Source organism: Elaeis guineensis, chromosome 10 (assembly GCF_000442705.2).
Source record: "Elaeis guineensis isolate ETL-2024a chromosome 10, EG11, whole genome shotgun sequence".
In the NCBI taxonomy this organism is placed as follows: Eukaryota; Viridiplantae; Streptophyta; class Magnoliopsida; order Arecales; family Arecaceae; genus Elaeis; species Elaeis guineensis.
The window spans coordinates 74877324-74901852 of NC_026002.2; the positions used below are offsets into that span (position 1 = coordinate 74877324).

The 24529-nt window shown below is 37.7% G+C and overlaps 2 protein-coding genes across 2 annotated transcripts; one reads left to right on the plus strand and one right to left on the minus strand.

Annotated features, from left to right (window-relative positions):
* The first annotated feature begins 6612 nt into the window (after positions 1-6612).
* LOC105052214 (very-long-chain enoyl-CoA reductase) lies at positions 6613-11754 on the plus strand. The gene is made up of 4 exons (XM_073244523.1): positions 6613-6913; positions 7177-7216; positions 10357-11111; positions 11458-11754. The coding sequence occupies exons 1-4, from the start codon at positions 6845-6847 to the stop codon at positions 11524-11526; spliced, it is 933 nt and encodes a 310-aa protein (XP_073100624.1). The 5' UTR covers positions 6613-6844; the 3' UTR covers positions 11527-11754.
* Positions 11755-13867: 2113 nt separating this feature from the next.
* Positions 13868-14997, minus strand: LOC105052215 (uncharacterized). Its single transcript, XM_010932952.4, has one exon. It carries the CDS (start codon positions 14742-14744, stop codon positions 14232-14234), a length of 513 nt encoding a protein of 170 aa, XP_010931254.1. The 5' UTR covers positions 14745-14997; the 3' UTR covers positions 13868-14231.
* Positions 14998-24529: the final 9532 nt, after the last annotated feature.

Genomic DNA, 24529 nt, shown 5'->3' on the forward strand with positions numbered 1-24529 from the left:
TAGGGATATTGCAGTAGGCTTATATTGCCCCATGGAGGCACAGTTAAGGAGTTCAGAAGCATACTTCCGCTGAGATAAGAAAAGTCCATCTCGAGATTAAGAAACTTCAATACCCAAGAAATAATGAAGTGAGCTAAGATCTTTCATAGAGAATGCCTTGCCAGCTAATCAAGAACAGAGGAAGAGTCACCAATCAAAATTATATCATCGATGTATAGGAGCAAAAGCATCACATAGCTGCTATGCCAAAATATGAAGAGTGATGGATCAGTAGTATTACAAAAAAAGCCATAGCCAATGCAAAAATCACTAAATTTGTCGAACTAAGCTTGAGGGGCTTGTTTGAGGCTATACAGAGCTTGTTAGAGTAAATAAACATGATCAAGACATGTGGGATCTTGAAACCCAGGAGTTTGTTCCATATAGACCGAAACATCAAGATGATCATGTAGGAATGCATTTTCGACGTCAAGTTGATAGATAGGCCAATCTCGAACTACTACAATAGTAAGAACAATGTGAATAGTATCCAATTTAACGATCGGATTGAATATCTCAAGAAAATCAATCATCTCTTCTTGATGAACCTTTAGCAACAAGGGGGCTTTTAATCAATTGAGCTACCATCCGCCTTGAGTTTAGTTTTGAAAACCCTTGTACAACCAACCATATTTATATTTATAGGGTGTGGCACAAGATCCCAAGTCTTATTTAGAGCAAGTGCATTTAATTCCTCAATTATAGCTTCTTTTCAGATAGAATATTTAAAAGTAGAAGCAAGACTCCGAGGTTCGAAAGAAATTATCGATAGAACAATGTTTGCGTATTTAAGGTTGGGTTTGTGATATCGACCTTAGAATGAGTCACCATAGGGTGGGATAATGAAGCATAGAGCACTCAATTAGAAGGCAACAAGGAAGATGATGCTTGAACGAATCATGGGCAGTAGAGGGAGGTGCATCATTCACGGGGTTATTATTAGTGCATTAAGGAGCACCATATGGCATATTGATAGTAGCTGTGAGAAAGAGATCGTGGCTGGGCTGTATGGGAAGCTTATTTGATTGCACGGGATTCGCAACTAATACCGTAACTGGGGCTACAGGATTATATGATATTTCATTGAATAGGTGATAGTTCCCGTGCTTGGTTAGAGATAGTCTATGGTGAGTGCGAAGATTCGTCGTGCAGAGCAGCTGTGAAGAGAAAAGCATTCTCATAAAAAATAGCATGCCATAAGATATGGACCCGATTGGTGGAACAATGAAAATACCAATATCCCTTGTGCTTCTAACTATACTTCAGAAATATACATGGCAAGAAACATTTATCAAATTTGTTGGCAGCATAGTTGTGGAGATACGGATAGCAGCATGAACTAAAAATCCATAGTATGAAATAATCAGGCTCCTTCTAAAAAGAAAGGCATATGGGCTATGCATGTTCAAGGAGGTGGAAGGGAGTTGGTTGATCAAAAAATTAATAGTGGAGAAAGCCTCCACCCAGTAATAGAGAGGTATGAAGGCTTCAAAGAGTGCAGCAAGCCCTAATTTGATAATATGTTGGTGCTTTTTCTCAGCGACACTATTTTATTCCGATGTATCTGGGCAAGACAATTGATGACATATATCACAACTAATAAAATGATCAGTAAAAGCATTATTAGAGAACTCCCCACCTCTATCACATTGAATATTTTAATTTTTTGGTTAAATTGCTTTTCAACTAATTTTTGAAAAGTTAAGAATATAGCAAAGAATTTACTCTTTTGTTTTCATGGATAAAGCCAACTGTGAGAAATCATCAATAAACACCACATAATAACAAAATTGTTGCATACAAGAAATTGGAGCAGAATCCTATATATCACAATGTATTTTTTTTAATAGAAAAAAGTTTTGAGAATCCAACAAAGAAAAAAATAACTTTGCACTCTTACTAATATAATAACTAGTACTGAGGTAATTAGTCTACTTATTAAATGAAATCAAATGATTACTCCACAAATATTGTAGTATTTGGCTATTTGGGTGCCCCAATCGATGATCCTAGGTGTATTCATTTGTCGATTTATACCGTTGAGAGAAAAATACTACCAATTAGGGGTCTTTATTGGTGTATAATCTATGGTGATTAGTTCCCAAAATCTGCACCTAGTGAGTCTTGAAATCCTTAGTAGAAAACTAAAACCATCAAACATTAAATAGTGAGGGTAGTCCTTTGTTAGCCGTGAGATAGATAAGAGATTCTTCTTTATTTGTGGCACAACAAGGACATTTTGAAGTGGAATATCGCAAGATTTATTACCAATATGATCCATACCAATATGAGTAATTTTGAGTGACTTGCCATTTCCTACAACTACATTATCGAAACCACAATAAGAAACCAAATCCGTAAGAGTACCTGATTTATAAGTGATATGGACATTTGCTCCTATATCAGGATGCCATTTTATCATCATGAGAATCGAAGATGTGTAAAGCAGTCAAGCCTTGAGGTAAATTGTCACTTTGATAACCGTTGTCGAATCGATGCAAGCATTTAAGCACTTCATGTCTCTTTTTCTTGCATATTCGGCATATAAGGACAATTGGAAGCTGATTGTATTGGCTTGGCTACTATTTGGCCAAGTGTGTGGTGAAGAAAAATTTCTTCCATCTTGGCTGGCCTGAGAAAAGTCATGTCCATATGAATTAAAAGTGGTTGGGGTACCTTTGCCTTTAGTGTTGCCTCAGTTGTGTTGAGTGACGAATGTAAGGAAGGGATTGGCAGCCGATAGAATCTTCTTATTTCTTAACTCATAGTTTTGAAGTTATGGAACAATTTTGGCATACATTGGGATCGGTGGCTTGAGCATTATTGTCTTAAAGGCTCATAGTTGACTCTGAGTCTTTCGAATAACCCGAAAATTTTATTAGCATCGGATATAGGTTTACCAATTACATTCAATTGATCACATATAGATTTGAATTCACGAACATAGACAACAAGAGGCTTATTTTCTTTATCGATGTGTTGGAGTTGAGCCAGGAGATCGAATTCACAAGTAATTAAATTTTGAGTGTAGCATTCAGTTAGTGCTTTCTAAATCTCTGCAGCGGTCGTGAGGCCGATTATGTGCCCGAAGACATCTTGTGAGAGAGTTCCAACCACCCATGACTTCATGTCTCAATTTGTTTATACCCATAAAGTGTAATCTGGATTGCAGTCTTTTGACCATCTCTCCAATCAAGAAACTATGATGGAGGTGTTGTTTCATCAGTGAGGAAATATAGAAAGTACTGACTTTCAATTAGAGATAAAACTTGTATTTCCCACATCAAAGAATTATTATTATTTAATTTCAGTATTACAAAATTTGCAACATTGATGTTTGAGGGAAAAGGCTATTTTGGTGTATTTGTAGGTCATGATCGGATTTTGAACGGAAGAGATCTTCATGTCCTTATATGACTCTGATGCCATAAAGAAAAACAAGAATATGAATTTTTCTGTCAGTGAATTTCCTTCACTTCATTTTGATTAATACATGGCACTATACATATTATTTTTACATAACTGAATACAAGAAAAATATGAGAGAAACGTAAAAACAAATCAAGGCAATTGAGGAAATCAGTTGTTTTTGTGATCTTTCTTGCATGAAAAATTAAGGTAATCAAGGAAATCATGTTGGGCTGTTCTCGTAATCTTCTAAAAAATCAAGATAATTGAGAAAATCACCGTTGGATTATTTTTGTGATCTTCTTTATATGAAAAATTAAGATAATTGAGAAAATTATGTTGGATTATTTTTATTATCTTCCTTGCATGAGAAATCGAGGTAATTGAGAAAATCATATGGGGTTATTTTCGTGATCCTTCTTATATCTGCTGGATGGGATTGTCTGTGAATAAGAGATAAGGTGGCATTTGTGGCTTCATGTTCTGTTATAAGCACTTTCTTGGCCTCCTCTACGGATTTGATTTTTAATTGAGTTCTCTGATGCCAGCGATCTACCAGTGAAACAACTTAGGATGTATTTATTTATACATTTTGATTTTTGATTTTTAATTTTTAGAAAATAATTTTTATTTTTTTAATTTTTGCGATTACATAAAAATAAAAAAATAAAAAGTATGTTTGATAACTACGTTGCTATAAAGCAAAAAACAACATTTAGGGATGGTAGGTGAAGAGCTCGATGAAGGAGAAGGATTTAGGAAGGGAGGAAAAAGGGGATGGAGAGATGAAGAACTCGATAAGGGAGAAAGATTCGGACTTCTTACTTTTTGATTTGGCGTTTTAGATGTACAGAAGCAAAAAAAAAAAAAGTAGAAAAGCAAGTTTTGAAAAGTAAAAAATTTTTGCTTTGTATATAAAGTAATTATTTTGATTATTTTAATTTTTACTTTTTACTTTTCACGATGTTACCAAACATTACTTTTTGATTTTTATTTTTTAAAAATTAAAAAATAAAAAAAATAATTTTTTAATGGCTAACCAAATGCATCCTTAAGATGCATTTGGTTACACTTTTTGATTTTTGATTTTTAATTTTTTAAAAATATTTTTTATTTTTTTTGATTTTTACTATTGAGTAAAAATAAAAAAAAGTAAAAAGTATGTTTGGTAATTAGAATGTTATAAAGCAAAAAGCAATATTTGGGGATGGCAGATGAAGAGTTCGATGAAAGAAAAAAGTTCGAAAAGAGAGGAAAAAGGAGATGGAGAGGTGAAGAACTTGACGAGAGAAAAAAGTTCAGACTCTTTATTCATTGATTTGACGTTTTAGACGTGAGGAAGTAAAAAAATAGAAAAATAAATTTTAGAAAGTAAAAAATTCTTACTTTACGTATAAAATAATTATTTTAATTTTTTAATTTTTAATTTTTATTTTTTATGATGTTATCAAATATTATATTTTAATTTTTATATTTTAAAAATTTAGAAATAAAAAAATATTTTTTTAATGACTAACTAAATGCAGCGATAGACTACGATCTTGTGTTTCGCATCTGTACCTGAGTGACTTTGGAGAGCCAAGATACTTGGCTCTCCAAAAAGCAATGCCATACAGATTTCACCTTGTTTGGTGCTGCAACTCCTGGGAACTTGATTGGCGAAATAAAGAAGGTGTACTAAAAGGAGATAACCCGCTCTTTAGATTAGTATCCATCTTCCATGACCGAGACCAACGTAATGTGATCATAACTGAATAAAATTGTACTCATGGGTTCAACGCATGACCTTTCCAAAATATTAGCGAAAAATTTTAACCCATAGCTGACCCAAATTAAAAAAGGAAAATCTTAAATCAGAACCTCTCCCAGATGAGATACAGTATAGTTATCCAAATGGTTATCCAACTTCTGACACCCTTACTTTACACCCCCCCCCCCCCAAAAAAAAAAACTTCTGACACCCTTGCTCCCGTATCGTTTATCACTTCAGTAATTGAAGGTGATAATATATATCGAACTGAAGAAAGGCGACATCCAACTCCTCTAGACAATTGCACCCCAAAAAGTCTATTTTGGAGATCTCTGATTCCTAATTTAACTTCTAACTAAAGTTCATCAAAAAGAATCAGAACCTTCTTGCATGTCTTGCCTGCACGTAGCACTGCATTCTACCAAGTGCTGCTTGTGATCGATAAAGAGGCAGATTGTGGCTAATTTGTAAAATTAACGTGAGCAATCTGAGTCCTGGAGTTTTAAAACATCAAAAAATGACATTTTAAATGTACATACTCATTATTCAGATGATACCCACAGAGTGCAGGCAAACAAGCATGCCATATCGTCGACTTGTAAAAAAACCTTACTTGGTGTGTAGATCAAATTGATTGACCAATTCAAACCTCAAATTACTTCACTATCCAATTAAATGTAGAAATCTTGATTGCAGCTCCCCACCAACTTGGTTAACCAAATTTTTGAGTTTATGTTTCCTTTGGACCACGTACCAGTCAAGAAATTAAGTTATTTGCCCATCACCATCTATATAGATGGTTCCCATTAATCAACAGCATGTCATTGGACACATGCAGTACGTGTCATGGATATGAAGATTCAAAAATCATCCTATGAATTGTATAGATTTTCAATCTATAGATATCCGCCGTTAGAAGATAGATGGCCATCAAATCATGCAAGCCCTCTATATATATATATATATATATATATATATATATATATATATATATATATATATATATATATATATATGTGTGTGTGTGTGTGTGTGTGTGTGTGGCATATGCTGGTCGATTGCTTTATTTATTGGCCATCTATTTTTTGATGACTGCCATCCACAATTGCATAGCATTCTACGGTGCCATCCATACATCCTGCAATACTTGTGTTCACATGTTGTCCTTCTAAAAAAAAAAAAACAAAAACAAAAATATTGTACTGGATTTGAAGTGATAAAGTCTCCCAATCCATGAAAAAAAATGGAGACATTTATAGTTGGTTGTGTGGTAGGTCAGCTTGTTTGGGCCACCCAGAATTAGGTTCCTTTTGGTGGTTCCTTATTAATGCACGATTCGGACCCAGTCCACTCAAAACAGCTACGTGTTTCACTTGCTGCAGCGCTCCGCCGGTACTTGCTTGCTTCCATGTATTCTTTCCCGACCGATATAAACGAGTCGAACAGGGTCCGGAGAAGGATGGGTTAGCTCTCCTACTCCCAACCAGAAGCCTTTATTACTCCCATAAGACCACCGAGAGCGATCGGAATAAATATGGCTCGTGCTGCCTCTGGTCTCTGTCTCTGAGCCACATCTGCCCCCCTATCTCTCTTCCTTCTTCTTTCCTCTTCGGCCGCAGTGGATTTGGCTTCGAAACCTCCGGCGCGATGAAGGTGACCGTTGTCTCTCGCAGCGGCAGAGAAATCATAAAGGGCGGGATCGAGCTTAAGGATTCGGTGTGCCCCCTTTCCTTTTCTCTCTTTGTTTGCACGACAGTGTTATGTTCTTTTGCTTTGTCTTAGATCCATCAAAGTTTGGATTTTTTTGTGCTTTATGCTTTTGGTCTCTTTAAGTGCGTTTGTGTCGCTTGTTGAAATTACGCTGTGGATCTGAAATTTATTGTGGATGACTGCAATTAAAATTCTATCTTGGGACGTAATAATATGTTTCTGATGAGTTTAAAATCTTTAAAAAAATTTGTTCTTTGATGTGTTTGCAGGCCACCGTGAGCGATCTACAGGATGCCATTTATGCTCGAAGTAAGTGATTGAGAGGATCTCTGGCTGTTCTCTCTCTTGGTGAATTGCATAACATTATGAATCGAGATTAAAGCAGTTCTTTTCTTTCTTGATTTATTTATAACTAACTTTATTTTGATTTTCCATGTGAAGCTTTATTATTTATTTGTTTTTGTTATTTATGTTCTCCGACTTTTTAGTTCTCCAGAGAGCTGGATTTTCCTTGTTATGATTTCATGCTCTAAATGATTCTGAAGGCTCTTAAAGAACAGAAATCATCCTTATTTTGATAAGATGTAGTGAATGACATGAAATGGATTCCTTTGAGAAAGTTGATGAAAATATGTCTTGGCTTCAATAGAAGCAATCATCACAAGTGTGTTAGAATTGGTGTAGGAAAGGGACGTCGGAAGCAGTTTTCTCACATCGGTCGTGTGGTGCTCTTATTTAACTTTTAAACTGATGCGTGAAGCACTCTCAAAATGGTGCTTAATTTTGACTTTTCCTTATTGATTGTTTGTGATGTTGCAAGTCCACTCTATTTATGCACATTTGGATAATAAGATATGTATGCTTGTTGATATTAATGATTTGTGGTAGTTCATCCGGGCATAACTTTATATATTTAAAATTCATTATTATTTCTTTGTTCGCTATCTGTGCTACATCATTATAATTCACATGTTTACTTTTTGTGAAGATCCATTACTTATGAACTGGGGCTTGCTCCAATGGTTGCAACCTTCTACCTAACAGTTAGAGGTTCTAGGTTTGATTTTTTGGTGGTGCAACCCAAAATTCTGAGCTTAGGTAATTGTAGTGGGTAAGGTTAGCTATACAGATCCATATCGGTTGCTTAAGGTGCAACATGGTACTGTATTGAATCATTTTGATACATCCTAGACTTTTTGTTTTAAAAAAAAAAAAAATTGAACTGAAGCTGTTATATGATTTGCCGACTTCGGTTCAAAATTTGAAAATAAAAAAAAAAGTTTGAAACCGAAAATAAAAAAAGTTCTCCCAATTCCATTCTCCCTTGTTCCGAAACGAGGAGGCGGGAGAGAGAAGGGGGGGAGGGGGAGAAAGGGGAGAGGGGGAGGGCTTTCGAGCCCTCATCGTTGTAAGGTTAGCGCGAAGAGAGATAGGGAGAAAGGGGGGGAGAGAGAGAGAGAGGAGGAGGAGGAGGAGGAGGAGGAGGAGGAGGGGTTTCTTATTGGTGACGCCAAAGAGGAGGGTGGAGAGGGTGAATGATGAGCCAGGGCATGCACCAAACAGTTTGCAATCACTGGAGGAGAGAGGATCTCAAACATTGGGACAGAGGGGTCTCAAAAGATCATGAAGAAGGGGGCGATAAAGGGGCTATTAATCAAGCCAGGAAGGAGGGGAAGCAGGTTTTAATCAATTTGATAGGTGATTGATTTAATTAGTGGAACCCCCAACCTGTCTGGTTTGGTGTGCCTCGAACCAGCTGGTTAGGCATGGTTCAGCATTGCCTGGGTGGTTCTCTCCCTTTCCCTCAAATTAGAAGATCTATTACTTGAAGTACTTATTCCCTTGACTTAGTACCCCGTTACTTTGCCATGGATGACTAGATTACCAAGTGTTCATCCATGAGATAAATGCCATGAACTTACCTGAGCAATTCATTTATCCAAATATTTTCAGAGCTATTCTTCTCATTTTCTTTTTCTTTTTTATGATTGCATGAAGTTACAGTTCTGCTGATTTTTCTTAGTAACTGGAAGCGTGTATTTATCAGCAAAACCATTAAGTTGTTAGACATGTCTGAGATCAAGTCCAGATAAAGATATGAGCTGTGAGTTTTAGTCTTAGGGGATGAAAGTGTGTATTAAACATGCAAAGAGGTAACTAAGCCACTTTACCGAGTAGACTATATAACCTGGATATGCATGCTTGTGCTTCCATCCAGCATAACATGAGGTAACAGAAACTTCTTATATTTGTTCTGTATGTGTAGCTTGTCAAAAGCTTTCCTAATTGATAACTGATCCATGCTCGAAACTTGTGTACAGGCAAAAACATTATTACTTTTATATCATGTGATTTTATCATGCCACAGAACTCTGGCTGGGATGGGATTTGTTTTATGCTCTAGGTCCCACTCAAGCTTGTCATTTGGTTTGCTTGTGTTCTGTATGACTGGTCCCCATGAACTTGTATTTGCTGGGTGTTGTTTATGCTTATATTGTCTTAGGCTAGGATTAAGCTACAGCATAACTGTAGTATTTCGGGGATATTATCTCTTGCTTTATATGTGTCAATTGACAAAGCATGACTTATTATATCGACTTCTACTGAAATATATTGTATCATATTTCTTTGTTGCAAAACATGCAAAAAATCTTGTACATATGAAAATGACTCAGGTTGGACATCTTGCATTTGGATAATGATAATATGATAGTCTGTTGATTGTGTTTAAAGTGCAAATCAGGTGATGAAAGATCTTTGTGCTGATTTTATGCATAACCCTTGACTTAAGAGTTCGTTCGAACAGATGAATGCATGCAAAACGTTGCATTATGACCCTGTTTTCATGCGTTTCCTGTGAATTTAATTATAGTTTTACCTTTATAGTGTACCTGCTTTTGACTGGAGAAATCTCTTAGCATACCAATGATTCAGTAAGAGCCATACACATGCACCATAGATACTAGTTATGCTACACTCTGTTTAGCTGTTTGCATTCTTTTTACTGGAAAGAAATTTACCAAAAGGAACTAAAGATCTTGCTTATCATATGATAATCTAAGAGTGCTTCCATTGAATTGCATTTCTTTTAGCTTTTTACTTATCTCTTATTTTTTGTATTTCACTCTCCTACTTTTGGCTTCATATTTTTCTATATTCTTTCTGGTTCTTTTCTTCAAATGACTTTTGTCTTGTGTTTTTCTTTTTATTTGCACTTCTTTAGTTTAAATTATACAAAGTTTACCAATATTTCATATCTTTCTTTCAAAATATTTCTGTTTTTAGCATGTCAGACAGCAATATTTTTACTTGAGTTGTAAGTGTTACTCCAGCGATGGTTATTCGTCTACTGATTTCCTATATTTCCAGCATGATTCCGCTTTTAGATATCCATGTTTTATCTGACTTTTAGACTCTGCCACTGAAACCTTTCTTTGCATGTATCACAGCCAAAAAATACTATCCTTCTAGACAGCGGTTTACCCTACCTATGCCACCCAGAACCCAGGGGAAACCTGTTGTCCTTAATCCAAAGAAGAGGCTTACTGAGTATTGTGATGGAGATGCAAGCAGTTTGACTGTGGTATTCAAGGATTTAGGCATGCAGGTCTCGTACAGCACTCTTTTCTTCTGGGAGTATTTGGGCCCTTTAATTATCTACCCGATCTTTTACTACTTCCCGGTGTATAAGTATTTTGGTTATGAGGGTGAACGAGTCACTCATCCACATCAGACCTATGCCTTGTATTATTGGTGCTTTCACTACTTCAAGCGTATCATGGAGACGTTCTTTGTTCACAGATTCAGCCATGCAACTTCACCACTCTCCAATGTATTCAGGAACTGTGCCTATTATTGGACTTTTGGCTCATACGTTGCATACTATGTTAACCATCCACTCTATACACCTGTTGGTGATTTACAAATGAAGATTGGTTTTGGCCTTGGGTTGATCTGCCAAGTTTTGAACTTTTATTGCCATCTCCTCTTGAGAAACCTTAGGAGCGCTGATGGCAGTGGCGGTTATCAAATTCCTCGTGGGTTTTTGTTCAACATAGTGACTTGTGCAAATTACACAACAGAGATCTATCAATGGCTTGGTTTCAATATTGCTACGCAGACTGTAGCAGGTTATGTCTTCCTGGTGGTTGCTGCTCTCATTATGACTAACTGGGCCCTTGCAAAGCACCGCAGGCTGAAGAAGGTAAACAGTGATTATCCTATTTTTTTTTAGGTTAAACAATTGTAGTTCTCTTTGCTTCCAAGCATACATGCGCTATAAAAGTGCTCTCCTATCCAGGTGCATCTTGTGTCTTTCTTTTGTTGTTTGCTACACTTACCCTCTTTTTGCCAACCCTTGTTCATTTTTCCATGAATTAGATGGTGTTGCTCTATTACATTCTTAGGTTATCACTTTCTTTAGTCTCTAAATGAAGCACAAATATTTGCTTATTTAATTAATGATTCTTCTCTATACTAATTAACTTGGCAACCGAGTGGCTTTTAAATGCTACTGATTTTGTTTCTTATCCATGCTCCCATTTCTGCAGATATTTGATGGGAAAGAGGGGCGACCTAAATATCCTCGGCGATGGGTGATACTTCCTCCATTTCTCTAAGAAGTAGCAGTCCTCTTGGTTTGTTTCTCTGCTCTGAAGATCTCATCAATCCAAGTGGAATCCTGTCACTGGAATTTAGAAGATTGTCTACTGTGAACAGCCGAAACTGTGTTGAACTACCAAGCAGTTAAATGATCATGATTGCTTGTGGAGTGCATAATATTGTTTGATAGTTTCTTAAGTTCAGTTTATTGTTTAACTTATTTTGTCCTAGGTACCTCTTTTTTTTTTTTTTTTTTTTTTAAAAAAAAAAAACATGTCCAAACAATCCAAATGCTAAGTCATGGTCGGTTGCAGGTCTGATGAGCTTATTTTTTTGTTTTCTTGCACATTTCTTTACTTTTTTTTGCTGATCACTTGCTGGTTGTGGTTTATTTTTCACCCGGAGAATCTTCTGCTATGACAAATATCATCTGATGCGCTTAAAAACCTTTCTTTCTGCCATGTAAGTTCTGTGCTTCTAGACAAAATGAAGGCTTTCCAAATCTCTTCGGGGTCTGTTTGGGTGTTTCTGCAGGAATCATCCTGCATAGACCTGAGCGAGCGGAGGCATGGGGGGAGGCGGAGGGAGAAGGCGAAGGGTCGGCGATGGTGGGGGTGACAGAGATGCCCCCACACCTCATGGGAAAGGGAAGACCCATGAAGGTACTTTCCCCCCCTTGCCATGGGATATGGCTAGGTGGAGAAGATTGAAGGGCTTTGCCTAAATGGATTGTCTAATACACGAATCCAGCAAGATTGGTCTGCATTTTCAAGACCATAAAAATACTTTGTTTAGATTCAGTACGGCGTTACTTATGTGCTGCCCGTTTTTTATCACATCAGCAAGAAGCTAGTGGTTGTCGATGTTGGGATTTTGGACAGCACTGAAAGCTTGTGATAAGCTTATGGATCCACATACCTGGTCTGCTGATATCAAGCATCCCGGTTGAGTCTTGATCTGGAGCATCCTTGGTGAAGTTGCTGAATTTTAAATGTCTGATAAAGGGGAGTTCTATATGGTGCATTCCCGCGCATAGATTTTATTTTACTTCAAATGTAGATTGCTACCTTAGATTTTAAAATCCATCTGGCTTTGTTTTACTTCAAATGTGAATGGCCTACCATAGATCTTAGAATCCCTATGCTCATAATACTACCGATTAATTTGTTCATTTTTTAGGTCTCGTGTCTCCACTCTCCACACGAGAGATGGCCGACTTTGTGGCATTGTAGGGAAGCCTCAACGCTTGCTTGGGTCCACTTTCTGCAGGCTTGTTTTGCGTGACCAAGCAGACTGCTTCATTTGTTTCTATCTCCCATCTTTGACAGATGGTCGATCTAATCCTAGAATTTAAAGGATCTGTCTATAGGTACAGTGAAACGCCTTCAACATAAAGCATCATTGTGCTTGTCAACTGCCCCCACTGCTAGTACTATTTGGCTTCCTGCCCGCAGAAGTTTCTAGCCTTCGATGACTCGTTGACTAGGTCACAAAAGCACGTTGCATGATGGCCATTTAAATGATAGAATAATATGACCAAAAGAAATAATGTCTTATCCCACCAACTAGGATTTGACTACAAGTCATGCGATTGCTTCCTTTCTAAATCTGTCACTGGAATTGAAATATTTTCGCAACATATTGTATCTTACTTTGTCTCTTTTCTTGTCCCTCATCACTTCTCCTCCGAAGCTCCCAACCAGTATACGTTTGTATGATCGTTGAGATTGGATCTCTGTTTTAGCAACATCATTGATTTGTTGTTAAGATTTAAACTCTTGTATTTGTTCTACATTCCAATACTTTGATGTTTGGATGGTGAAGACAAGTGATGTGTCGCTGTAAACTTTTCACAGCCTTCCTACGTATACGTATCTTGCTCCAGTTACAATTCCAAGACAAATTTCTTATGCTGAAACCTCTCATTTCCAATCCAGGGGAACACTAACATGTGAAAGCTGGACACAATGCATCATTAATCTCCTTTGGGGGCTTCCATGATTCTGAAAACTAATTAAAACCACCCTCCATCCCCAAAGAACAACACAATTAATAGAAGAAATAAAGGAAAGCAAGTGCATATATAATATCAATAAATTGATAAAGCAAAAGAGCAGTGTGCCCATCGAACTTTATAGATGATTTCCTTTTCTCCTCCTCTAGTCGTACCACGTTAGTATATCAAGACATAGTTCGTTGGCACCTAAAGATCTGAAGTAGCAAGTAACCTATTCAAAAGACTAAGACGTCAACTTTTCCTTTCGACAAAACAGAGCTAAATCTTGAGAACTTGCATGCAATTACTCAATCTGTAACATTATTGCTTAGAAATCCAAACACCAATAAGAATTCTTCTGGTCTAACTTAGTACAAGGGAGTCCATGAGAATAGTATCTCGAATATGAAAAGAAAAGCCAAACATCTGCTTACTTTAGACCACAGTCCATCCAATTCAATACACAAAAGCAGAACAAACTCAGAGAACAAAGAAAGAAATATACCTCGAAATAAGAGACACATATAAAAGCTTCATGACGAGGAGAAAGAACATCCAAAACAAAGCCGAAAACACGCGCCAACCAAAAAAAACTCTTCTATGTGCTCATGTTTGAAGGATCCCAAAACAACTTAATCATACATCATTCAAGATGTGGGGGGAAAAAATCAAAAGCAAATAGATCATGTATGTTTATATATAGCTTATGAATGCACCATGGCATCATCAGGCATTGGTGGCTTCCCTCCTAGGCTTCTTAGTCCTTGGGCCGGCATCAGCAAGCTCTGCACTCCAGGTGGATCCAATCTCACGCCCTACATCAACTAGTTGTCCAGCCTGACTGGCCCTCACCTTCCTCTTCACGTACAGCACAGTTGGGGGCTTCCTCGGCGCCGGTGGGCACCTGCAAATCTCCGGAATTCTATTCCTTGGAGATGTCGGTGTGTGATAACCTTCATCTTCACCAAAGTCACCAGCATCCTTACCTTGATCTTTCTCTTTCTCTTCTTCCTCTTCTTGGAGTCCAACATCGTCCGAGGAACAAGAAGAACAGGAGGAAGGAGGAGGAGGGGCAGGACTCCTCTCTTCTCCTTTGACTTCCATTATTTCTATTCTCTTGTTGTTATTATCCTCCTCTACTTCTATGGATGGGGTGTGTGAATTCCGATATAGAATTTGAAGGGAGTCCATTTGGAAGGGTTTGGAGTCCTCGGAGACAACTAGCTTTACACTAGACATGCTCAAATAGCAAATCTGGTCGAACTCGGAGGACGTGGAATGGAGAGGGACAAGTGTAACGAGGAGGAGGAGAGGATAGAGAAAGGAGAGTCTCTCAAAAAGAAAATAAAGAAGAAGGTAGAGTTAAAAAGGGAGGTCAGAAGCCACAAGCAAACAGAGGAAGCGACACATGAGGAAGAATAAGAAGGCAGGTAGAAAAGTTTGCCAGTTGCCGCACCCACCTACAAGCTTGTCCTCTTCTCACCCACCTCTCTCTCTCTCTCTCTCTCTCTCTCTCTCTCTCTTCATCTCTGTTTTTTGATGAGGGGCCGAGAAGCCAGAAGCAAGAAGCAAGGCGGTTTTATTAGTTGCAAAGACTCGCTCTTTGGGCTGGGGAAGCAGTTCAGTCTTCTGTAGGGGCTGTAATTTGTAAATCATGGTTAAAGTAATTGTTGTTATTATGTTGAATACTGCTGTTAAAAAAAAAAAAAAAGGCAACAAAGGGAATTTAAGTGAAAAAAATCGGTATCCAATTTTTCTTCCATTCTAATAAGCATTCTCTAACATCATCATTGTTCATCAGGATAAAACAATATTCCTAAATTCAAGTATGATTTTGATAAAAATAACTTTAATTTAATCCAATAAATAATAATGTAAGCAAATAGTCCTGCCATCTCATTATTCTTTTGGAAAGTAACGAGAAAAAGCTGTCATTATAATATTCTTTTTTTATTTTCAAATTTTCTTTGTTCATTTAGACCTGATGAGTAAATAATGATCACTTCTATTATAGCTAACAAAAATGATAAAGGAGAAGATGACCTTGGTTACAATTGCTTCATTTCTCTTTGTTGTATGGTGTTGGGTCCTTTTCTTGCCACGATTACTGCTGGTGAAATTGATGGACGATGACAGATATTAGCCGATGGATGTGGGAAAGTTGGAGGGAGGGAGGGAGTGTAAGCATTGGATCCTTCGCCAGAGGAGAAGAATTTCTGAAAGCACGGGCTTAAACCTTTGCCTTTTTTTTTAGGGTCCTTGTTATTTCCGCTAAGTCGGATGCATTCACACGCTTTGCCGCCGAGGGACGATGTCCTATCCAAGCTACTCTGCACCTAATCACGGAGCTTAACGCACAAGATGCCGTCGCCCATCACAAGCTGTGAGGACCCCTTTGTGGGACTCGTGGAATGCATGTGATTGTGATGACCCTAGAAGCCAATTGGCATGTATCTCCCCCTCTCTATTTCTTGCCACATTATCTACACCAATGCTTGCATGATGGACGTCTCACTATATTTTGTGTATCTTAATTCTTAGCATGTGATACACAACAAATGTTGCATTGAATCATTTCCATCAGAAAAACATTTGGCGAGCATCAAACTTAACAAGCCTCTATCCTGGCATAAATCTCCACCACGTTGTCTCAAAGCTTGGATGAAGGCCCTAGGATTGTTTCACTAGTAAAAATTCTCAGAAAAAGAGTGGTCAGTTTTCATACAACAACTGGATAAGAAAACATAAATCCTAGTGTCAAATGCCAATGACAGATGATGCTTCTTTCGCTCGCACACTGAAAAAATACTTGTTTGTCCTGTCAGATATCGTAAATCTTCATTTTGGTGAAAATCAAATCTGACCAATATAGTAAATCTCTATTGATGAAAATCAAATCATGAAAATCAAATCACAATTAAAACCATCCTAAATTGGCCCAATATATATTCTTTTTATATACCTTTTTTTATTTCTTGTTTATTCTTTCCTGGAGTCTATTTATATGATGTAAATCATATACAGAAAAAATCAATACAATTGAATTTCACTTTTTCTTCATATTTTGTCATGGTATCAGAGCCATTCATCCCTTTTTTTCTTTAATTCCAACCGTGGGATTCATTTCTCATCCATCTCTCTTTCATCCTGGCCGTAGATCATTCCCCATCTTTCTTATTCTTGTATCATCTATTTGTGAGAGTTCTTGCAACCTCTCACCTTTTGCAATCCATCAACGGCCACTGAAGATTTGAGAGAATCTTCTCAATCTATGAAGGTCATTCTTGATGGGACCAATTATTCATTTTGGTCTCAACAAATGATCAGTTTTTTGAAGGAAAGGAAGTTGTGGAGATATGTCACAAGTGATATTCCCCAACCAACAAAAAAAGCTGATGAAATTGACGAAGCCCTTGCTGCTAGACTTGATGATTGGGATAGCAACAATCACAAGATTATCACGTGGATCTCAAACACGTCAAGCATCAATAGTGCCATGGAATTTGGCAAATATGAAACAGCAAAAGAAGTTTGGGATCATCTTTGTGCAAGTTATATAGCTCCTGATCCAGCTCGAAAATATAAGTTAAAACAGGACTTGCTTTCTCTTCGTCAAACTACAGGTCAATCAGTTGCAGACTTCTATTCCTGCATGTCTACACTATGGCAGCAATTAGATTAGATGGGTCCAAAACTCAAAAACAAGGAAGACATGATGGAGTATGAAAAATATCGATACACCGATAGACTTCTTGAACTCTTGATGGTGCTTTCTCCTGAGTTTGAGTCTGTCCGTGCCTCAATACTTCACAGAGATTTTCTGCCATCTCTCTCCACTGCTTTGAATGAACTCCTTTCTGAAGAAACATGCAAGGACCTTCTATCATCAAATCAACATCATCAAGAAGCAGTGTTGTTCGCTAGGAATAGGACCAATGCCCCTTCATCAAAAGGCACTGGTTCCTTTCCCCATCGACTAGATGGCAAAGTCGACTGAAGCAAAGTTGAATGTTATTTCTGTCATGAGTTTGGACATACTGCAACCAAGTGTCTCAAGAAAAATAAAGGCCCACTTGCTCCAACACGACCGCCACAACCAACTGCAGCTATAGCGACAACATCGGATACATTGAACAATGAGTCTGATCATAAGGGATCCATTTCTACATTCACAATTGCTGAAGTGGAGGATATTCTTATTAAAGCTCTTGCACGTCAGGGTAATATTAATTCTTCCTCTGCTTCTGTCTTATCTATCAACACAGAAAACTCTTAGATTCTTGATAATGGAGCTTCTAATCATATGACATTTGATGCTACTTATTTTTCAACCAAAACGCCCATTCCTCATTTCATCAATATACTTACTGCATGTGGAAACAATCTTACTCCTAGTCATATAGGACATGTCAACATACCTTCACATTGATATGTACCCAATGTTTATTATATTCCCAATTTATCTATGAACTTGCTATCTGTCGGTCAACTTGTTGAGAATGGTTTTGAATGCATTTTTTCTAACCATGGTTATCAGGTATGGGAGCAACAGTTGAAGAAGGTCGTTGGGATTGGCCGTAAAGTGAATCGACTTTTTAAGATTGTGTGGCTATACACTCCTTAACATTCAATGGTCACTTCATCAGTAACAACTTTTCATCTTTGGCATGCTAGATTAGGTCATGTATCCACCTCTTATTTGAATAAACTCATTTCTGATAGATTGTTAGGTAGCATTGCGAACAAAAATATTGATTGTATCTATTGTAAACTTGAAAAATTATCTACATTATCTTTTAATAATAGCATCCACAGTTTTACTGCACCTTTTGATCTCGTACACTCAGATGTTTGGAGACTATCTCGTGATCCTACTATGGGTGGATCTAGATATTATATTATTTTCATTGATGATTTTTTTCGCTATACATGGATCTACTTGTTCAAATCTCATTCAGAAGTAATTCTCAAATATAAACATTTGCAAATATGGTTTATACCCAATTTTCAAAAAGGATCAAACTCTTTCGTTCAGATTCTGAGGGAAGAATACCTGTCAAATGAGTTCCGTAACTTTCTGTCTTCTGAGAGGATAATCTCTCAATTATCTTGCCCTCACACTCTCCAACAGAATGGTATTGCAGAAAGAAAATATAGACACATTATTGAAATCACTCGCACCCTTCTTTTATCTTCAGGACTTTCAAAATATTTTTGGGGAGAAACTATGCTAATTGCTATTTATCTTATAAATCGGCTCCCAAGTACTAGTACAGAAATGATCTCTCCTTTCTTTAAGTTATTTGGCAAACATCCAACATACAATCATCTTAGATCCTTTGGGTGCACTTATTTTGTTCTACTTCCTCCAAATGAAAAAGATAAACTTTCTGCTCGTTCCAACTTATGTGTCTTCTTAGGTTATGGAATAGAATAAAAAGGTTATCGATATTTCGATCCCAAAGCCAATCGCTTGCGCATCTCACGTAATGTGATTTTTTGGGAACACATTCCTTTCACAAAGCTCTTTGATTTTAACTCTCAACAACCATCTCAGCCTGCAATACTTGAAGTAGATGACAGTATTTTTACAGATGATGATCCACTATAGGCTAATCCTACTGAGACCCTCATGACTATTGCACCAGTACCTCCAGCTTCAACAATTGAACGACGATACCCTCAACGACAACGTACATCTAATGTATGTTTCACTGGGTATGACACCTCTTTCATTTCTACTTTACTCTCTTATCGTGAGCCTAAATCCTACCTAAAAGCATCCACTAATCCTCTTTGGCAGAAAGCTATTAAGGAAGAATTGAATCCCTTGCTCAAAACCATACATGGGATCTTACAGAATTACCTCCACATAAAACAGCTATTGGATGTAAGTGGATCTTTAAGATCAAAACTCATTCAGATAGATCTATTGAGCGCTACAAAGCTCATCTAGTGGCGAAAGGTTACAATCAGAAATATGGCATTGATTATGAAGAAACTTTCGCTCCAGTTGCTAGGCTGAGATCTGTTCGAACCCTCCTTGCAGTAGCTTCTGTACGACAATGGAAGCTTCATCAGATGGATGTTAAAAATATATTTCTTTATGGCTATCTTGAGAAAGAGGTATATATGACCCCACCACCTGGAGTATCTCACCAACCTAATGAAGTATGTCATCTTCGTCGAGCACTGTATGGGCTTAAACAGGCATCAAGAGCATGGTTCTCCAAGTTCGGCTCTACCATTTCATCTTTTGGCTTTGCTCAAAGCTCATATGATCCTCCATTGTTTATTCGAAAAACTGACAAAGGCATCATCTTATTACTTCTTTATGTTGATGACATAGTCATAACAGGAGATGACTCTGAGGGTATCTTGAAACTGAAGGCTCCACTACATAGCAAATTTGAAATGAAAGATTTGGGCTCTCTTGGCTATTTTTTAGGCCTTGAAGTCATTACTCAATCCTTCGGCCTAATTCTTTCTCAAATTAAATATGCTTCTGATCTCATAACTCGTGCAGGATTAACTGATGATAAAACAGCCACAACACCCTTAGAGCTTAATGTCAAACTTGGTACAAATGATGGAAAACCTCTTAACAATCCTACATTCTACAGAGAACTTGTTGGTGGGTTAATATATCTGACCACAACTCGTCCTGATATAGCTCATGCAGTTAATGTTGTTAGCCAATTCATGACCAAACCTCACACTGGTCACTATGCAGCAGTTTTTCGTATCATTCGCTACTTAAAGGGTCATCTTTTTCAGGGCATTCTTTTACCACGCACATCTAATTTTCAGTTGCGTGCTTATAGTGATGCAGACTGGGCCGACGACATCAATGATCGACGATCTACAATCGGCTATTGCATTCTTCTTGATGATTCCCTAATCTCACGGAGAAGTAAGAAGCAAGCAACCGTCTCTCGCTCCAGCACCGAAGCAGAATATCGAGCTCTTGCTGATACTGTCTCTGAAATCATCTGGCTTCGTTGGCTGGTATCTGAAATGGGGGTTCCTTAAGATCGATCAACTTCATTATTTTGTGATAACAAGAATACCGTTCAAATTGCTCATAATGAAGTCTTTCATGAATGCACAAAGCACATTGACATTGATTGCCACTTCACTCGTCAGTATGTTCGTCAAGAAACTGTCACGCTTAGCCATATCACTTCTGTGGATCAATTTGCTGACTTATTCACAAAACAGCATCCTGACTTTCGACTTTCTACATTTTATTCCAAACTTAATATGGTTTCTTGCCAAAATCCATCTTGAGTTTGTGGGGGGTGTCAGATATCGTAAATCCCTATTTTGGTGAAACCAAATCTGTCAGATATCGTAAATCTCTATTTGGGTGAAAATCAAATCTGACTAATATAATAAATTTCTATTGGTGAAAATCAAATCATGAAAATCAAATCACAATTAAAATCATCTTAAATTAGACCAATGTATATTCCTTTTATATACCTTTTTTTATTTCTTGTTTATTCTTTTCTGGAGTCTATTTATATGATATAAATCATGTACAAAAAAAATTAATACAATTGAATTCCACTTTCTCTTCATATTTTGTCATGTCCATGAACTGTACATCACTAGAGATTCCTATGACCAAAAATGTAACAAAAATTAAATCCAATGGCATGCAATGATCCCTTGTGAATGTAATTTAAAAGAAGTTCAGATAATGAAACGTGACATACCATCATTTATCGCATGGGAGCCTTGATAACAAATTAGCGCAATGACCATATACATCGTCATTTTTTTTCTTTTTTTTGTTTTGGACTAAAGGAAGCCAGCGAAGTCTATTTTTTTCTCTGTTGTAAATTATTTGGTGAGTTCATAAAATTAGATGCCTATAGGGATGCCAGTCCTTCTAAATTGAGATGCTAGTGGGGGACCAAGCTTCGAGGAGGTGCATAGTTTTCATCACTATGAGGATCATGATCGGTTGCATCTTTAGAAGGCAAAACAGCGAGAAACACAAACCCCAACATCATACTTTGACGACATCATTACAACTCATGCCCTCCTGTTCTTCATGATTTTGGCCCAATCTTTGGCATCAGCATCTCCATGCCCAGCAATCATATTCTTCTTTACAGTTCCGATAGGCCCTCCACATCCATCCCCAGCTACGCCCTTTAAATCTCTCTCGTTTATCACCTGTCGACATCTTGAGGATTACAAACCCTTTGTGTTCTCTAAAAGTTAGCTGGTGGGTCTCTCCTAGGGTAATTTGCTGGGACGCAATCATAGGTCAAGTTTCCAGGTGGACATCAACGCAAATGCCATTAACTGACGGGACCAATTATGATATGATATGATATGTTAGAGTTATATTTCTTGGCACATGGCCTTTATTTTCTTTTCTTCACACTAGCAATTCTCACCAAAAAAAATCCCTCCTCCTCCCGAAAAAGAACAAAATTAAGAAAGGTAACATTTTCTGGTAGCATCAAAGAATAAAATATTCAAGAACCATGCTACTTTTGACAAAACCAGCAGATTATTTTTAAGCCATTGCAGCGAACTCTTTTGCGAATGATTTCATCGTCATGCCTTCTATTGCCACTCCGATGAGATAGTTGATCTTGAGCCAAAAAAATATGCCCGGATGTTGGAGATAACAAAAATTGCAAAATAAAATTTTTTTGTTGGAAATTATTCGATGGAAGATCCTCCGATGTTTAAATCAACCGGAGAAAGAGAATAGTTAAAAGAATCAAGAGCACGAGAGCAATGAAATATGTAAAAAAGTCTTACCCAGATCTCCCTCTTATCTCTTTTATATCGGATGGAGTTGTTGTTATTCTGTTACCCCCATCTTTTAGAATCATAGGCATTATTGCATTTAGTGGGCAGTTATTTCATTAACGGTCATCTGTAGTATTAAAATTGAATAATGGACCATTAGTGGGCGGTTATCACATCGCATGATTTCTCAATTGTGCGCAGTTAATACCCATATTGAATAACCATTGCTCGATCCCTATTCTCTCAGGGTCGAAATAGTCGGCTATATACCGAGGTAAGTCCTCAACCGAATATCATGTGGAGATGTCGGTTGTATGTCAAACTTAGTCGATTGAATTTCAAATTAGATTGTCAGCTGGTATCAAAGTCAGTATTATCATCTTAGTCGGTTGTCAAGTTACTCGGTTATCATTCGAGGATTCATCCTAACACTTGCTCCCCAACTTTTGAGTCCAATGTGACATAGTGGCATTGGGCAAAGGGAGTTAATCAGAATTTTAAATTTCACACCTAATTGCGAGTCGTCAACTAATTTCATTTACTGTCATCTCGACAAAAAGCATCCAATTTTTTTATCATCTAGTGGAGCATGTAGCTATTTTGTCGCATCGCGGGACGTGTGGTGGCTCCATCGTTTCATAGAGTGCACGCAGTTATTGCTATGGGGCACTTGAAAAGACCTTCCATTATGATTACGAAAGATTGTGCCAGTAGAGTAATGATTCTTAAACTATCCGAGTCGGTCACTTGTCGATCAGTCATTTGCTCAGCTAACTTTCTCATGGATTCGGTTGGTGTCAAAAAATCACAGTGGCGGTGCGTTGAATGGTTGGATAAGTTATCGGCTAAGATTTCCACCATGCGTCATCATCTTAGAAGATGGCAGTTTTCTCGGCATCGATCGTAGCTGTCAGGCATCCCTACAAATAGGGGGTCCATTTACCTTTGAATCTTTTTTTGGTTACGGACTTTTCTGCTGCTTGTGGCTCTATTGCCAGTCCATAGTCGAGAGAAGAGTCCATCTCCCTTTTCTTCGGCATTCTAGTCTCCATCGTTGTCAGCTCCATCATCATTGTTCACTTCTTCATCGTCATCGTTTTGCTCTTGAGGTCGATTCTTTTCTTTCCTTCGTTTCTAGTCTGTAGGATTTCTTTCCAAGTCTTTTAGTCAGAATGTCTTCTTCTAGGAGAGAGTCCAGAGACGAGAACATTGTAAGAAGAGATCAAAGTTCTCAGACACTGACTACTCGGAGGAAAATCGAGGAAGTTCCCCGAAATGCCCCTAAGAATGTCACTTCTTCTCGACAGGACCACTTTGGTTCTCATAAGTCGGATGACCAACCGACTACCAAGAATCTCTTTGAACCTCTTCATAAGAGGTCCAACTTGTTTGAGGCTAACATTCTGCACTTGAGGGATCATTACCGGATCCCAAGTAGTTACAGATTGTCTACACTGGACCGAAGTGGTTGGATTGTTCGTCCCCTCGATGGCTATATTGTCATCTATGAGGAGTTCCTTCGGATAGGGCTTCAATTTTTTTGCATCTTTTTTTGGCCAATAGTTTTGATTTATATGATATAGTTCTGCTTAGCTTGCTCCAAACTCCATTCGAATCTTTTGCTCTTTTGTTGTCCTTTGCCACCTCCTCCATTTTGAACCGAGGATTTTTCTCTTTTGTGTTTTGTTCATGTTGAAGAAACATCCTTGGAAAAGAGGTGGTGGTTCTTCAGTCTCTGGTACCACCATCAATTCATTACCAAACTTTCTTCTTCCATCCACAGATGGAAGAATAAATTCTTCTACATGGCTGCTGATCATCCATGGGGCTTTAGTTGGGTTTGGACCACTCCCAATCTTTCTTTGAATAAGAATGAAGTAGTTCTTAAGGAGGATGGAAGCATTATGAGTTACTGCTTGCCATTAAGGTTTCACCACAATGGACACTACTTGCGGAGCTATCCCTGTACGATGCCAGACTAAGTCCGATTAACTCTCTAGATAGGATCTTCTTTTCCTTTTGAATTTTTGAACTTTTTTCTTTCTTGACTGTCCTGTAGATTGGAGGCTAATTTTATTCCTTGGCTTGCACGTATGAAGATCTCGATAGATTCCATCCAACGAGTTGTAAAGAAGAGGTCGAGCTTTGGCCAAAGAGGATCTTCTCGGGACCAATGAAGAAGCTCCAAGGAGAATCTTCCTCGAGCATGCCGAGGAGTATCCAACTGCCGTCGCCATCCCAACAAT